The sequence below is a fragment of the Protopterus annectens genome, chromosome 10.part0 (genome assembly GCF_019279795.1).
Source record: "Protopterus annectens isolate FY-2018-M chromosome 10.part0, PAN1.0, whole genome shotgun sequence".
NCBI classification, from domain to species: domain Eukaryota; kingdom Metazoa; phylum Chordata; order Ceratodontiformes; family Protopteridae; genus Protopterus; species Protopterus annectens.
This window is the reverse complement of record NC_056744.1, coordinates 1,239,438,976-1,239,457,486: the sequence shown is the minus strand read 5'-3', so window position 1 is coordinate 1,239,457,486 and position 18,511 is coordinate 1,239,438,976. Positions and strand designations below refer to the sequence as shown.

The window sequence follows — 18,511 nt, the reverse complement described above, 5'->3', positions numbered from 1 at the left end:
GTCTTGTGTTAGCCCACCATATTGTTGCTGTCTGTCTGGTCTGTCTTTTACATTGCATTCATTGCTTGACTCTTCCCTTAGCCTGTCTTCTACACCATCTTCCCTTACTCTTTCCCCAACTTCCCTCTTATATAAAATTTTTAAAAAATGAGGGTGGGGGTCTATCCCCAACCAAAATATAATACCCTTTGTCTCCCATATCCTCCAGCACAACCCTCTTGATGTTTTTCCTTTGTGTACTCCTTGCCTTTTCTCTCCCTCATTTCCATCAGTCCAACACCAAAAAGAGTGTCCACATTAGGACACCTATACATTCAGTACATAACATCTTATGTTTTTTAAATTCACTTCTACATGGCTGCACTGAGTGCTACTGTCCTTCATTAAGTGCCAGTGTGCAGGCTTGCACAAGGCTTTGCTCACTTTCTTATTTTGAAAAGAGCCAAAAGTTTACACTCAAAACTTTACATTCACAAAAACTCAGATTAATTTTTAGCCTCTTTATGAATTTGCAGACAGCCCACAGGCTGCTGGGTGAATTTGCATAGCCCTTCACATTCGCATGGTCAGCGCTGTTAATTGGCACTGTTCATATTTGTATACAGGAGCAGTGCCACTCTTTACCATTTGGCCTTGGTCACATGAGAACCCAGGACTATGAATACCATCCGGAATCTCTGTCTCCTGCAGCTGCCTTTTTTGTGATTACTTCAGAGTACACCAGAACTGTAAATGCATAGTTTAGATACAACAGTCATATGTTGTTTATAACCCAGTATGAAAGGCACTCAAATTAGAAGCGCTTGTTTCTTTATAGTCTCATTTAAATACCCACATTTTCTGACGTGCACATCTGATGTATACAATGTTTTACAAGTTCTGTAAATGTTTGTTGAGCAGTTCTTACAAACTTTGCAAATGTTTGCTAGGCAGCCTTTCTTTGAAGAGTTACGTGCACTCTCTTAACATGTACATTGATGTGAAAGACAGTTAGCAATTTGATTATTATTATAAATATTGTTTGTATTACTGCAAATTTTTGTACAACTGCACACAGGTCAGGACTGAAAAGGGAGCAAGGATGAGCCAACCCACCAGATTATCAAACACTAATGAATGAATAAATTAATGAAGGAAAGGCCTCTTTCTCACACTTGCAGTTGCTTTTTTGATGAACTCAGTATAATGTTGTTTGAAGAATATCATTCTGACAACATGGCTCCTCTTGATCTAATGTTATAAATTGATTATTATTTGTCAAAAGCAGGGTTGATATGTACTAGCAGAAAATCTGTTTGTTGTTATTGATTGCTTTAATTGACATACATTATTTCATACCTGCTTATTTTTTTTCCACAGGAGCAAGCACAAAAGAATAAGACTAATGTTATTAAGTGTACCAATTGTCCAGGTATGATTTATAAGATTAATAAATAATGTAGCATTGTGTAAGGTCTGCTGTGCAATGTGAACTAGAATTATCTTTAGCAGTGGCACTTGCTCTAGTCAGTGAAATGAGTGATGTGTAGTGTTCTGCATGTTTCTTGTAAACAATACATTATACCAGCTTTAGTCTTCACAACAATGTGTTTGTCTAAAAGGTTTACGTTCAGAGTATTTTTCTATGATTTGGGGCCATTTTGTAATTGTTCTTCCATATCTCTGACAGTGAAACTGTAGAAATGTTTAAAAACTCCAGATTGCTAAAGGCTGCTCAACCAAACAAAAATATTTAGAAAACAAGCAGAGCTAGGCCACCACAGAGAAACATTTATTGACTAATAAAATGGCATAAAAACAGGGATAAGCGTTTTCAACTCATAGAGCCTAAATAAGATCATGCATTATTGCCAGAACTCCACCCCCTTCAAAGCAAAGAGTAGCCAATTAAAATTCATCTAGGAAGTCTCCTCCCTTTCATCAAATACTCTATTACTGCCAGTGCTCTTCCTCTTATGCCTGTGCTGTTTCTATGTCATTTTATTGTTTTATTAGTAAATGTTTCTCCATAGTGGCCTAGCTCTGCTTCTTTTCTAAATCTCTGACAGTGATCTAGCTGCCCTGTTTCCATAAAAGGAGTTGGTGTATAAAGGAGGGTGTCAAATGTGAAGTTAGAGAGAGAAAGAGTACCACCACATCAAGAAGGGTGTGATGACCATGTGGGGGTCAGAACCCATCTATGTACCCTTGTAATTCAGGTAAATGAATAAGGGTAAGTTGTGATTAATGAGTGCAGTATTTTTGGCACATAGCTTGCCAAGGGATGAAATGAGTGACTGGGGGAATGAATACAGGAGCAGGATAAGAAAAGAAGGGCTATACTCAAGGGTATCTGTGACCTTGCAGGGGCATAGTAGGAGATCCTGAGCTGCAAAGTATAGCGGGAACAAAGGGTAGGTTGAGCTCCCAGACCATGAAGGGTTCTGTGTGCTGCTGCAGGACTATATAGGATGGAATTCTGGATCTGGTCCTAACTGAAGTGCAGAGGATCAGAGATGTCCAGATAAATGAACAGACCATTAGACAGTACTGATCATTCTATTGTATGGTTTAGATTTTGAGAAAGTTAAAAATCAAGGACATGGAAGTACTGTGAGAGTTATGCTTGACTGGTATAAGGGGTCATGGATGACATAGGGGACTGGAGTAAAAATGAGGAGGTTAACACATTGTTGGAATAGGTAAAGACTGGAATGTACGGCTATGTAAAATGTTTTTGGAACAAGCTAAGAGAGAAAATGAAGAGAAGGCTAATGTAGTTACATTGGAATATATATTTAGCAGTTCTGTAAAAATCGAGTGATATACAAGGGGAGGGAGTGGAGGATGGAGAGGTGTAGGAGCTGGACTACAGGGTAGCAAACAGAAGTGAATAAAGGAGGTAAAGACAGTAAAGGCACATGTTGCAAGGGAGCTGGCAGAAAGTATCAGGGTGGGAAACAGGTGATGTGACATTAATGACCCCCCATTGGGTCTTCAGTTGCAGTCTTCTTTCAGTTGCACTAGTTTTCTTTCAAGCTTCTTTGCTGGTGGTGTATATGGCCTTTTTCTGCACATGTGATGAGGTCAGATACTGCATTAGGTGAACATGCCTAGCCCCTTCACCATTCAGTTCTTTTCCTCTGCTTATGTAGTTCAAATATCATTCCTGTCACCTGAAATACTAATGGACAAAAGTAGCTTCTAAATGCTTTATCTCATGCATGTGTCCCCTCAAATTATCTGTGGTATGATCCCAGTTATTCTCAGTAGGGGTAATATGTAATTATCAACCATGGGATGGATTAGGCCAATCTAACGCCAAATGGAGATATGTTAATTCAAGCAACAAAAGGGAAGTTAGCCAGGTTTCAGATGGCCCAAAAGGACAGACAACATCACCCTTACCTATGAACCTATGCAATAGAAAAATTCCTGTGTTTAAGGCCTAAAGCAGTTGGACCATCTAAGTGCTGTTGTGGCCACCACATCATAACACAAGACACATGCTGTCAATGTTTTCATTGTATGAGGTAGGAAAAGAACTTCAGAACCTTGTCAAAAACATGTTAACAAGGACAAAAAATCCTATTATAACTCACTCCAGATTAACAGCAAATCCAATCCAGGGAAATTCTGGACTACCTTAAATAAAATTCTCCATCCAGTTTGCCCTTCCAATCCCTCCCCTTTCCCAAATAACACTCCTCTAGAAACTGCTACCCTTCTCAGTAGACATTTCATTGATACTGTCCAGAAACTTACACCCTCTAACTCCAACACAAATCCCCCCTCTACCATAGCCGGCCTTAGGAATAGGCCAACAAAGGCGGTCAACTAGGATGCCGCTGTAGCAGGTGCGCTTTTCCGGTTCATAGGTAGGTACTAGACTATCGGCCCAAGGGCCTGCATAAGCCTAGCCAGCAAGGTTCCATAGCTTGCACCACTCAAGAAAGTTATTTTCCTGTGCCACTGTCCAGCAGAGACACAGAAGTGATCCCCGGGGTAATCTAGATGGTGTAGGTATGTCAGGATGGGGGCAGCAAGTGGAGTGGGAAGGTGCCATGGAGGACTTTTGCCTAGGGTACCAGTTGACCAAAGCCGGCCCTGCCCTCTACCCCTCCCAACCCTGACAGCAATAACCTTTTCACCTTGACCAGTTTCTACTTCCTACATTAAATCACTCCTACTGAGGATTAAACCCCTGCTCTCCCTCCTTTGACAATCTCCCACCTACTTTCCTCAAACCAGCTGCTGAATCCATAGCTTACCCAATATCCATATTAATCAATAGATGTAGTCAGGAAGCAACAGTGCCAGAGATTTAGAAAACTTTCTTCACCATCCCCCTGCATAAAAGGGGAAACTCAGTCGACCCATCTAACTTTAGACTAGTTGCCATCCTCTCCCTTCTCTCTCTAAAATACTCCAAAAATGTATACATACACAGCTTCTAAACTATCTCCTCCAGAAAAACCTTCTCACACCCCCTCAACATGGCTTCCAGCCTAACCACAGGACAGCTACAGCCCTCCTGTTATTTACAGATACTGTAAATGAGGCCCATGATAACCAACTCATATCCTGTCTTTTCCTCGACCTCTCCAAAGCCTTTGACACTGTGTCTCATCCTTTACTTCTCTCTAAACTCACTAACCTCAGTCTGTCTGCTTCCACCCTAGCCTTTTTCTCTAGCTACCCAACTCATAGACAACAATCTGTTCAATGGCTCTCCTCCTGCTCACCCAACCTTCCATTGACATCCGGTGTACCTCAGTTTCCATTTTGGGTCCCCTCCTGTTAAACATCTTTATCAGTGAACTTCATACTTCCTGCAAACAATCTGCCCTAATTCAGTACACTGATGACTCAACTCTTATCTGCATGTCCAGCAATATCTCTGACCTTCACACTCTTACCCAGGATACCTTTCTATCCATTGAAAAGTGTTTCTCTGATAATTTACTCAACTAAACTTACTAAACCCCAAAAAAACAAACTCCTGCTATTCCTCCCTCTTTCTCTCACTCTCACCTTAAATCTACCTTTGTCATCACATCCTCCAGTAACCCTATCATACAGCCTGACTCCCACACAAAGCTCCTAGGTGCCATCATTGATGACGAACTTAAATTTAACTTACATATCCTCCAAAGTATAAAAAAAAAAAATCACCAAAAGCTGTGTTTGCTTTATCGCAACAGAAAATTCTTAATCTCTAATGCTAGACTCTCCTTGGTGCAGTCTTTTCTCCTTCGCTCCCTTCTCTGTGCCGCCCCAGTCCTAACTAACATTCAGTCCACTAACCTGGCCAACCTCCAACATACATACCACAAAATAGCAAGATTTGTCACAAACTCCCCTTATAACTCACACCATTACTTTGCACTTAATTCTGTACAATGACTTGAACTACCACAACTCCTTAGAATTTCAAATCACGCACTCCATACTATACAAACCATCCTCCTGCCCTGCTTTCTCCTCCTTAATATCCACCTATACTCCCACTCACGTACTCAGCACCTCAAACCAGTAATGTCTAGGCATTTATCAACCTAAGAAAACTGTCACTAAACTGCTGTACATATCCTCTGTATCCCAAGCTTGGAATAAACTTCCAACACACATACACTCCATTACCCACCCTATACACTTTAAAAATGAATTCAGACTTCACTTACTTAACACCAAAACATGTACCTGTCATGACCCTACCTAACTCCACTATAATCCTTTATCCTAATCTTTTCCGATTTTTCCCTCATATTGTCTTAGCATCTTACTCTACCTCTTACTACACTTTCCACCTTATACAGGTATTTTCATCTCTCACACCTCACACCTGTACTGTTCTTAAAGTACTACTTCCTTAACACACACACACACACACACACACACACACACACACACACACACACACACACTACTCCTCCAATTTACAACTTTTACGGATTGTTCTGACAGCTCTATTGCTGAACATGTAACACAAAAATTAAAAAAAAAAAAAAAAAATATATATATATATATATATATATATATATATATATATATACATATATATATATATATATATATATACTGCTCTGATCTACCTTACTATTTTTTGTATCTTACACTGTGAACTTCTATGTATTGTAAACTGAAATTTTATGTACTGTAAACTGAACTTTTATGTATTTTAAACTGTCTGTAACTGGATTCTTTCTCCTCTGGTCTCCACTGAAAATGGGTCTCTGGCCTAGCTGGACAAACCCGGTTAACAAATGTCAATACATAAATAAATAAATTTATTTAAGTGCCAGTGCTCAACCTGGCCACCCAATGATCCTGGAGAGAGAAGTTTCTGGTCAGCCTTGCCTGCTGGAGAATGGCAGAAGTTTTGAGTGCACAGCACAGAAACTGGTAGGCATATTTTTATTTATTTTACATTTGTTGACTGGGCTAGTCTAGCTGGATACATGTCCATTTTCAGTAGAGGCCCAGGGAGATAAGCTCCAAGCAGGTAAAAAGAGAAAATACAATACTTAAACAATACTATACATACATTTCAATGCTATACATACATTTCAATGCTTTCATATCCCTTCTGCAGCCCTAGATCAGCCTTGCCTGCTGGAGAATGGCAGAAGTTTTGAGTGCACAGCACAGAAACTGGTAGGCATATCTTTATTTATTTTACATTTGTTGACTGGGCTAGTCTAGCTGGATACATGTCCATTTTCAGTAGAGGCCCAGGGAGATAAGCTCCAAGCAGGTAAAAAGAGAAAATACAATACTTAAACAATACTATACATACATTTCAATGCTATACATAAATTCCAATGCTTTCATATCCCTTCTGCAGCCCTAGATCAGTGCTAGCACACCATCCACAATTACAGGAAATGGAGAGTGGACATTGGTTATACCCACCCCACCTGGAGACAAGTGTCTCTTCAAGATGGCTTCTTGCTCTCCACATTTGGATTCTTCATCTGGGACTAGCAAGGGCTAAGGTTCACAAAGTTCCCCAACTTCTATGGATAATTAGGTGTCTGAGAGGTATGCTCCCATAGATACCATGTTAGGAGGTGCATAACAGGTTATAGGCAATTTCTAGCCTTGTCAGAAAGCCAGAATAGATCTCTGACCAGCTTGTTACCAGAGAGTGGCCCTGATTTCTTGGCCATGGCTCAGTGGTGGCATTCAGGACTGAGGACCCATTACTAAGCCTGTCCCTGGTCCCATATTGCTTGATGGCCCAGATGGAAGAGGGTCCACTGGGTCCTTATGCAGAAGGGTCTGTGGCTCAGTCTGTACATTTCAGAAAGTTTTTTGAAGTGTGGTGGGCCCTGTCATCATAGACATAAGAGCATGGTCTTATGCCAGCAGGTGACTTGGGGCAGAACTTTCAAGTCATGCCTGTACCCTTACATTGAAGATATACTCTATAAATATAGCTTCAATGTAAGTTTAAGCCTAGTGTGGAATTGAACAAGGCAAGGGTCTCCCTGCTCCTTTCCTTCTTGGGAGGAGACAGAGGACCCAGATGTCATCAATACTAATCTGTTAGATTATAAAGAAAAGTTTGACCTGCCCTCTGTACAGATTCTCACTAAATGATCTGTCCTTAGCAGAATCCTTGACATTTATGAAGTACACTGTAGTCTGGCCTGAGGCAGTCATTCCTTAATCCCCCCCACACACACCCCAGAAGTACATATGTAAGAGTCTGAGAAAGAAATTTAATGAGCCATTGATCTTTCTCCCAACTTCCATTGAGTTTGTTATGAAGGATTCTATTTCTGCAGTGTGGAAGCACATGATTACTGCTCTGTTGGTTCCAAAGAAGGCAGATGGCCTCTGCAAGTCTTCAGCTAAGTGGAGGGAGACATTGAGCAGCCTTCATAGATTGGACTGCTTCATTTGAGACCACAAACCTTGTGCTGTAGCAAGGACCCCAAAGCTTTGGATATGGTGGTGCAGAAAATGCTGTCTGCATGCTAGGACTTGGTTTGTTCACATATGTTCTTGGCCTCCCTAGTGGATCAGGTAATGAAAAGGTGTTTGGTTACCTTAGAGCCTGAGCTTCCACAATGGGCTGCTGTGTGCTTGCTGTAATTTTTACTAAGTGCTGTGGCAAAGGTAGCAGCATAAGGTATGTTCTCACTCTGGAATGTATGGTTTAGACTTTCAAATGGCAGGAGGTCAGACTGGCCATTCTCAGTGCCCTTTCCAGTGGGAGGTTCTGTTTGGCCAGCCCTTGCAAGAGCTGATCAATGACATCCTGAAAGGGGAGTAAGCCATCATTGTTACTGCGGGCCCTTATGACCACCATCAGATTCCCAGCTTTGTTTTGACACCAGCCCCCCTGCAAGAAGAAAACTTCTTGTAAACTAAGGATGGCCTTGAAGCGTCAAGTATTTTCTGTTTCTCAGCAGTGTCAGCCAAGGCACCAAGGAGACTAGCTCACTAATTGCTGTCATAATTAGTTAATGTTGACCATGTTGTTGCTTCTTTGAATTTACTTCAGTTTCAAGGATCTTCGTAAAAGACTAGCAGAATCTTGATTTAGTCAAGAGACTGCAGTCAGACAGTAAACCATCTCCTGTGTGCTGTTGGGACTGATCCAGACTTTGTCAAGGGGCAGTAGATACTGTCCCCCCTTTGGAATAAGGCAGAGGATTTTACCTCAACTTCTCTTTGCTCCAAAGATACCTGAAGACATCCAGCTCATTCTTGACTTCATCATGTTTAGATTCAAAGATATTCCAAGTCCACTGACTTTTGCAACCATTCACACCTTGCAGTACCATTCCTCAGGCTGAAACTCCTTTCTTCAGGAGGGCCATATTAGTTAGTTCCTGTGTTTAATGAACATATATGGTGTGTCAAAGATGTTGATGGTGGTTCTCAAGGAAATTTTGCCTTTGCTGGCTCATGGCACTTGAATAATGCCAGTAAGCATGGTGATGATGATGAATAACGTTCTGCATATTTGTTTTTGAGGCCATCTATGAGTTTTCTTGAATTTTGATGGGCACAGTTTGTCTTATTTGCTGTCAAAATGTTTAGCATGGTACTAGCATTTTTGGCAGAGTCTTTGCAGGAGCAAAAACAATATTGTATTCCCTTTATGAAGGAGTGGCTTCCTATAGCTCCATCTAAGAAATTTTTACTACGCACTTCCATGGTTGCATTCTTCGGGGGGGTCCTTTCCAGATACAGAGTCAGTGATGTCATGTCCTTAGTTGCCAGCATGAGGACTTTGTCAGGTTCACCCTGTGGTGTTTTTTGACCATGATGGCTGCCATGATGTTCACTTACCTTTCATATATCTGAAGATGCAGTTATTGTTGTGGACTGTGAGGTGTTAGCATCTCTAGAACCGCCAAGTGGGCATGGATATTGGTTCAAATCCTTGTCAGTGAATCTTGTAGTGATAGTTAGTCCATCCAACCTTGTTGTGAGCACCTCCTTCTTGCAGCAGAATGCATCCCAGAAGGTCTCTCTCTTTCAGGAGTTCACATATAGGGCATTAAATATAATGTTGGGTCTATCTGATAGTAGTGGAAACCTTCCCAGTTCAAGCCACAGATGTCCCTACACTTCAGCAATAACCACTTCCACCTAGACTCTAGGTGTTAATCCAGATTTTAATCCTGTTGAATTTCTTGGCAGGAATGTGAGAGATGATAAATTCCTCCAGACCAAAGGACTTTACCAAGTGGAAGTTGTCCATTTTGCAGGAGTGGCATCCCATGCTATATCATTCATTCAGCATGCAGGTGTTTCTTAATGACATAACATTGTGTACTTTGCAGTCAAAGTACTAAATGCTAAAATTTAAACTTGATGAGTTTAATACTGATTTCTGCAGTTGTACTGAATCTTCATTAGTTAAAAAGTGAAGTCACAAATAGGTAAACGTGACATTCAAATTGCAATTAATTTTCATTACAAGTACTGGCAATGTAATTACAATAAATACTCTGTTGATAAAAGTAGAAAATAGTGCTATTCCATGCTGGCCTAGATCCAAAATGTCATGCTTATTATAATAAAACTAGAGTAAGTACTTTTGTCAATATTTTGACTTTATTAGACTCATTCTTCTGAAACAGTGCTTATTAGCTGTATGTCTTTCAAGTAGAAATGCTTTGTCTTGAGTACCAGTGTTAGTATAGGAATAGCTTAATTTCTCTGTATCTGCCAACTTAGCAGAACAAAAAAAAATGTGAAGCAACTGCATTTGTATGGGATCTATAGCCCTCTCACCCCTGCTGACTAATATATACTAAGTCTGTGGTCACAAGCGCAACCTCTGAGTAAGGGGTATGCTTATTCTTGCTGCAGAGTCAAGTGTTCTGTACAGTAATGTGACCCCAGAGTTATATTTAGCTAGCACGGGGGCCAAAGTCTTTATTTCAAAAGTATGCAATTACACATTTCATATTTTATGTAAATTGTATAATGTAAATTTTTGATTAATATCTTGCCAGTTGATATTGTATGATATATATCTTATATTTGTTTACCTTTTATATCCTGCAGTCATTTCAGCATCCTCTGTTGATTACATATAAACAATACAGATGCTGAGACAGTTACTGCAAATACCTTGGTGTAACTTTTTGAGCACGCCAATGACACTGTGCAAGACATCCAGCGAGGGCTTGGTACCCTCTATCGAATAAAATATTCTCTCCTCTCAGAAAATGTCCTTGCCAACCCACTACTCTTACCTAACTTAATTTGTGGAATGACAGTCATAAGTAACCCCAACAAAAAATCATTCCATAAGTTAAAATCTGTTTACTACAAAATAGCTACGTCTGCTGCTCAGTTACTATATAATTAATACAAGTGATTAAATAAGTTTGGATGAATGTCTTTCACTCATAAACTTAATTTCATCCACTTCACATTCACACACAGAATTATATATGAATGTAAAGTCACCTCACTCTTGTTTTCTTTTCTCCTAATAAAGTATAAAACTGAGAGGCTGTTATGATCACACCCCCTCCCCAAAAGGGAACTAGTTGTGAGAAAAACTTCCTCAAAAACAGGTGACCAAGCTCCCATTTAGTTCCTGCCCTACTAAAGGAGCTGATTACATCAACAATTATGGGATATAAATAACTTAAAATGAGATATTTATGCACTTTTCAAAGATACTAACACAGTAATATCCTGTCCAAAATGTGATGTCACCTAATTATTTCTACTGTCTTAAAAATTTCTTTTAACCTAAAATGTTAAGTTGTCATTCTCGCCTTCATTCTTGCTGGATGGGTTCGGAGCTGACCCTCGGCTCCAACTCGGCCTATAGTATAGCTCGAGAGCTATTTTTACCGGCTCGAGGCAGCCCTATATCCCACAATACCATGCGCTAACTCCCCAGATCTCGTTTGCCGCTTCGCTGCGAGGTTGCCTTTTTTACCGGCTCAGGTCAGTAAAAGGAATTTTCAACAAAGTTTCTATTTTTTGAGGTAGTTTCTTAGGTTATTTTCCCTCATTAGTTCCCTATCGATATTGTTACTTATTAGTGTTTGTTTCGTAAGCCCTACCCACCCCTTTAGTTAACTTTTATAATCAGGCAAACAGGCTTTAGTTTTTCTGTTTACTCACCCCCTGTGTGTGTGTGTGTGTGTGTGTGTGTGTGTGTGTGTGTGTGTGCATTGTTGTTTTAGTCAGCCCCCTCATCTCCCCCTTGTGTGCAAGTGAGTGAGTGTGTGTGCTGATTGAGTTACTGTCTTTAGGGCAATGTCCAAAGACGTTAAGGTCTCGGGATTCAAGAAGTGTGACTCGTGCTGTCAAAAAATGTCTCCGACAGACGGTCACACTTCTTGCGTCTACTGCTTGGGGCCTTTGCACCTGCAGGACTGTTGTTCCATCTGTCACAGATGTAGTTCGAGTCCTGCAGGAGCGTCGTAACAAACTTATTTTGAGGGGCTTATTGAAGCCCAATGATTCCCCGTCCAAGTCTGGCTTGGGGAAGTCATCTAAGCCCGCCAAACCCTCGGCTCCAGTTTCTGAGTCGAGGACTGGCGAAATTGAGATTGCTCCGACATCGGCTCCAGTCGGAGACAATGCGAGCAAGATCATTTCCGCTCCGAAACCCATATTGGAGCCGACTGCAGAGCGCAAGCGCTCTAGGTCTCCTTCACTAGAATCCGTCTGATCGGCTCAAAGATCACCCCTCCTATCGGAGCAGAGTCATAGGACTCATTCCTCCAGGTCGTCTCAGCTCTCTGACCACGATATTGAGTGGGTAGTCAGTAGACTCATAAAATCTCAGGCACTGGCCCAAATGCTCCAAAGCCCATCTCACCAGACTGTGGCTCCCTCGGTGCCGCCTTCGATTCCCCCTCCGACTCTCCAGTCGAGTTCGGAGCCGGAGTTTGTCGGAACCGTAACCTTGACCACGTCAGAGCCGATACTTCCACCTTCGGCTCCGGTGTCGTTGGCTCCGACTTCTTCATTGGTACCGTCCATGGAGAGGTCCGGACGCCGAGACTCTATTGTCGGCTCCGAGGGGGCGAGTGGCATCGGACCCTTGTCCAACCCCGCTCTCCCTTTCGGAGCATCGGCTCTGGTTAGTTCAGCCCCGACATCATTTTCGGAGCCTTCTCTGTCGGTGCCGGAGGCGGTTCGGGTATCTTCGGAGCCGGGACTGCCTTTGGTGCCTGATAGGGGGCTTTCGAGGTGATGAGGAGCGTGCTGGATCCAGTGTCTGCTCCAAGGTTGGGTTCTTCAGCTCCTCTCTCTACAGTGCCTGTTACGGTCTCTGGCCATCCTCATGCAACTGATAGCAGAGATCCAAAGCATAGGGTACCCACTTTGGGTGTCTCTTCCTCCTCCGAGGCCTCCCCTGAAGCTTCAGGGGAACCCCCTAGGAAAAAACAGTGCAAGAGGAAGCGCATAGACCCCCCCCGAGTCTCTCACTTCGGACACCGACTTGGATGAGTCGGAGGGTTCCCCGAGATCCCCCTCTGAGGATGTCTCCTTTTCAGACATCCTAGAGATCCTGAAACAGAGGGGGAATTGGTCCACCCTTAAACCCTCCGAGGACGAGTCGGTTTACCTTGACGCTTTTGGGTCTCGCCCTTCCACCTCCTGGGTGTCTCCTCCCTTTGAACCACTAATGGAAGTAGTGGCCAGAAAGGCGTGGGCAGCTCCTGACTCAATGGAACCTACCCCTAGGAGGCCTTCTAAATTTATTTCTGCTCCGGAAGACAAACCATTTCTGACCAAAGGTGTATTGGTAGATGCTATGGTGGTAGCAGCCGCCACTAAGAAGGAATTAGCTGATCCTTCGGTACCTGTTCATCCTCCTAACAAAGAGTCCAGGACCATGGACAGGTACGGTAAGCGGACATTTGCTTCAGCGACCTCTGCCATGCGGTCGCTGAACTATTTATGTCATTTCACCCGCCTTCAGAGAGATTTGCTCAAAGAACTGGGTGAAACCATACAGGATCCTTCTGCTGTGGGGTATCAGGACAAGATTAACTCCCAGCTGGTTACCCTGAATTCCATTGCCAACTCCTCCATGCGGCTTATCTCCTATGCAGCTGATGGAGCGAGTAGGGCCGCAGGCACAGGTGTTGCGTTGCGATGTCACGCCTAGATGCGACTCTGTAATTTTGCTGATCCCTTCAAGGCGTCCTTCACCAACACCCCCTTTAATGGTTCAGAGTTGTTTGGACCTCAGGTGAAGAATACCCTCACCAGGTGCGAGCAAGATGGTAAGACTCTCTCTGCCGTGGGAGTTCACTTTTCCACACCATCTAGATCTTACCCTAAAGGTCAGAAGGGTGGAAAGATGTGGTTCCGCAAACCACAGGGAGTTGCGCCTGCCGCATGTGGTGAACGTCCCCCCAGAGGCAGAGGGGGAACAATAATAGACGCCGCCCCAGGGCAGAGGGGGTCCACAGAACCAGGGTTCCAGGGAATCCTTCCCTGACCAACCCTTTCAGCATCCCTGAGAAGCTGCCCGACTGTCCACCTTCGGAGGCAGTCAGGGGAAGATTATCTCTGTACCCAGAAGCCTGGCAATCCCTCTCTCAAGACAAATGGGTACAGTTGATTATATCCGAGGGTTACAAAATCCCCTTCATTTCCCCTCCGATCCAATTGCCAGGAACCCTCCCAGACGTGCCACCCGCACAAAGGGGTCAGGCACAGCTAGAAATAAAAAATCTGTTAGAAAAAAAGAGTCATCCAGGCAGTCCCAACAGACCAGCTAGTATCCGGAATCTACTCCAGGTTCTTTTTGGTACCAAAATAGACAGGAGACTGGAGACCCATTTTGGACCTCAACAAACTGAACAAGTCTGTGCAGAAGACAAAATTTCAGATGGTAACACTGCAGTCCATTCTACCATTTTTGGGCAGAGACAACTGGATGTGCTCGTTAGACCTTCAGGACGCGTACTATCATATAAAGATACACAGGCGCTCCAGGAGGTTTCTCCGCTTCCGGCTGGGAGCCAGTCATTTCCAATTCAGAGCCCTGCCCTTTGGTCTCACCACAGCCCCCCGGGTGTTCACCAAATGCTTGGCAGTGGTCACGGCTCACTTGAGACAAAAAGGATTCCAGGTGTTTCCATATTTAGACGACTGGCTCATTACCGCTACCACCAAGCAGCATCTTATAATAGCCAGGGATTACACCATTCACATTTGCAACAAACTAGGTATTTCCATAAACTTTGCAAAATCCTCCTTGTCGCCTTGTCAGTCTATAAACTTCATAGGCGCCATACTAAACACCAGGGAAATGTCTGCAACATTGCCACCTCAGAGAGTGACAGACATACGGCGGACTGTTCGGTTTCTGTTGCAGTCCAACAGAATTCAAGTCAAGTTAGTACTGAAAACGTTAGGCCTCATGGCAGTGGCGATCCTTCTCCTCCCCTTAGCCCGCTTCCACATGAGAATTCTCCAGTGGATACTTTTTTCTCAGTGGTCCTTTCAACATCTCACAACATCTTGATAACCCCATCTTGCAAGAGACACCTCTCCTGGTGGATGGTGTCCCCTCAACTTCTTCAGGGCAGACCCTTTGTTCTCCCCCCTCCAGTTGCCACAGTGACAACGGATGCCTCCCTGATCGGGGGGGGGGGGGGCACTATCAGGGCAGGACTGTCCAGGGTACATGACAACAATTAGAATGCCACCTGCACATAAATGTCCTGGAGATGAGAGCAGTGCTTTTATCATTGCAAGCCCTTCAGGATTCTCTTCCCATCGGGACTATAGCAGTTCAAACAGACAATATGTCTGTAGTGTGGTACATAAACAAGCAGGGCGGAACAAAGTCCTACTCCCTATGTCGATAAGCACTCAGACTTTGGCAATGGGCGATCTCCTCTCAACGGTTTCTGATAGCAACACACATCCCCGGGAGGTTCAACGTCATAGCAGACAGACTGAGCAGAACAATTCTCATGCCTCACGCGTGGTCTCTAAATCAAGCGGTAGCGGTAGAGAATTTTTCAGAAGTGGGGCCAGCCTTGCTGCGACCTTTTCGCAACCCCTCAAAACAGCAAGTGCCTCGACTTCTTCACTCTCTTCCCTCTACCAGGCCATCCCCCCAGAGACGCTCTCGTCCACGATTGGCCTCGGGTCTTCTATACGCATTTCCCCCCTTTCCGTTGATTTCGCAATTAATTCAGAAAGCAACCGCATTGAGATCCAAAATGATCCTCATTGCTCCATATTGGCCTCGACAAGAATGGTTTCCGTTCCTGCACCGTTATCTACTGGAACAGCCCTGGCATCTGGAACCCCTTCCAGACCTTTTGACCCATCTAACGGGCAAGCTGCACCAGTCTCTTCATTCCCTCAACCTCACAGTTTGGTTGCTCCACTTCCAACCATAGCCAGGCTTCCCTTTATTTCTCTTCCTGTCCCGTGATATCATTCTTGCTTCCCATAAGTCCAATACTAGAAAGACTTATGCGAGCAAATGGAAGCGTTTTTCGTTCTGGTCAGAAGCTAGGTCCTTAGATCCTTTTAATGCACCAATTCATAAAGTTCTAGATTTTCTGGCGGAGCTTTTTCATTCAGGATCGTCGTCGGCCACTATCAGAGTACAACTAGCGGCCATTGCAAATTTTCATGCGGGGCTCTCGGAAGCAAATATTATGTCCCACAAACTCTGTAAAGCTTTCCTCAAGGGCATCTTCTTGCTCAGACCTCCCATTAAGGATCCTCCTCCACAATGGGATTTAAATTTAGTATTAACGTCATTGATTCTCCCTCCCTTTGAGCCTGCAGCTTCTTGCTCCTTCAAACTTCTCTCTTGGAAAACTCTGTTTTTGATGGCTATAACATCTGCCAGAAGGGTATCGGAACTCCAAGCCTTGTCCGTCCGTCCCCCTTATTTGGTTTTTCATAAAGACAGGGTAACTCTCGGAACAAATCCTTCCTTTCTACCGAAAGTTTCTTCTGAATCAAATTACACTATTGACTTGCCTGTTTTCTTCCCAGATTATTCAAACAGGGCTGAACAGAAATTACATTCCTTGGATGTTCATCGCCAGCTGCGGTATTATTTAGACAGGACAAAACAATTCAGAAAATCAGAACAGCTCTTTCTCTGTTATGCTGAAGGAAAGAAAGGACTTCCAGTATCAAAGGTAACTCTTTCCAGATGGTTGACATCCATCATTACCTTTGTCTACGAGTTGAGACACAAACAACTCCTGTCTCGGCCTAAGGCTCATTCAACCAGGGCACTATCAACATCAACAGCCTTTCAAGCAAGGTTACCATTAGATGCCATATGTGCAGCAGCTACATGGGCTTCTCAACATACCTTTATTACCCATTGCAAGCTTGATATAGCCTCCAGAAATAGAGCTGACTTTGGTTCCACTGTACTCAGGAGTCTGTTCCGTTGAGCCACCCAGGACCAAGGTGCTAGGGACGCTGTCCCATCCAGCAAGAATGAAGGCGAGAATGACAACTTAACATTAAGAAGTTATGTACTTACCATAACGTTCCATGTTGGTTGTCTTCTTCTTGCCTTCTTTCTTGCGTCCCTCCCTCCTGCCCCCTAGCCTGGACAGACTTGAAGGTCTCTGAGTCCTTCTATTTCATGTTATATAGTCCTTCACGGTTACCCCGTATCATTAGGGTTACCAGCAGGGAGACCGTTTTTGGTTATAATTATAATAATAATTTTATACTATGTGTTAGCTGCCAACGAGATCTGGGGAGTTAGCGCATGGTATTGTGGGATATAGGGCTGCCTCGAGCCGGTAAAAATAGCTCTCGAGCTATAGTATAGGTCGAGTCGGAGCCGAGGGTCGGCTCCGAACCCATCCAGCAAGAAAGAAAGCAAGAAGAAGACAACTAACATGGAACGTTATGGTAAGTACATAACTCCTTATTATTTATCATACCCTTTTGAGTACAAGAACTGTCTATATTAAATCATTCCTCATCACATTGACCTGTATTAATTTTTCTCCTTCACAGTATACTTTCCTTCTTCTCTGACTCTTTATTTCTGTTTCTTCAACCAGCTAACCCCTCTTTATTCCATTTGTGCCCTAACCCAGCTCACTGTCCCGTCCTGTCATCCTCACCTTTGGGGTAAAATGGCAGTCTAGAGTTCTTTTTGTAATACAGTATACCATCAATATTCTCTGAAAATTTTGTTTCAACTGACATAAGGGAACTCATGAATCACGTGTCAAATACAGTGTTTCAGCAGACGCTTGATGTTTCAGTCTGGCACAACACCTAGTTTCTGCTGGGGGAGATATAACCTTTGAGTTGTTGTCTGGGTCAAGCTGATATATGTGCACTAATTTTTCATTATTTTAGAAAAATTAAACCTATTTCACCTGAAAAAAATGTGTATGGGGGTGGCTTGTGTGTATTTGTTAGGCAGTATTGTTCAAACTACAGTTTGAAGTCTGTGGTCAAACTTTATTTATTACAGTTTGATGACCGGGATAGTCCACTGGGCCTGAAAGAGCCAGATTTCAGTGGAGGCCTGGGGAGAAAAGCTCCACAGGATATAGAGAATTTTATAATAGCTATACAAAAGTAAATAAAGTAGTAGAACAGTGAAAAATACAGAGATAATATACACTTTGTTAAAAAAATACATAACATTTCTAATCCTAGGTAATAATTTACAAAAGTGAGATTCATGTAGTCTAAACATATTAAAAGTACAGGCATTTCAGATGAAAAAAACATGTAAGCAAAACATCAAAACATTTATGGACAGATAAAAAACAAGCTCTTTTTTTTTTTTTTTTGGAAGTTAGAAATATGAGGAGAGGACAGAGAGAATAAGATGAGGTAAGGTGACTGTTGAGGTACATTAAAATCCCTGCAGGTGGGTCAGCACTGTTAACTGGATTTTGTACCTTTGTGTCTTACTATAATATCCTGAACATTTAACTATTGGCAGAAACTGAGATATAGCCTTTTATACTTATCTGCCCAGTGCTGTATTTCAAAGGTCTTTCAGTCTAACCTTCCAAAACACATCTTAAAACCTGTTGTCACTGAGAAT

At 42.9% G+C, this 18,511-nt stretch overlaps 1 protein-coding gene across 1 annotated transcript in view; it reads left to right on the top strand.

Annotated features, from left to right (window-relative positions):
• The window catches only part of CC2D1B (coiled-coil and C2 domain containing 1B), a 2,494,855-nt gene that overhangs the window by 2,265,079 nt on the left and 211,265 nt on the right, over positions 1 to 18,511 (top strand). The window contains exon 20 of the mRNA XM_044085963.1: positions 1,360 to 1,411. Within this exon, the coding sequence (XP_043941898.1) occupies positions 1,360 to 1,411 (52 nt within the window). The remainder of the gene's footprint in view (positions 1 to 1,359; positions 1,412 to 18,511) is intronic.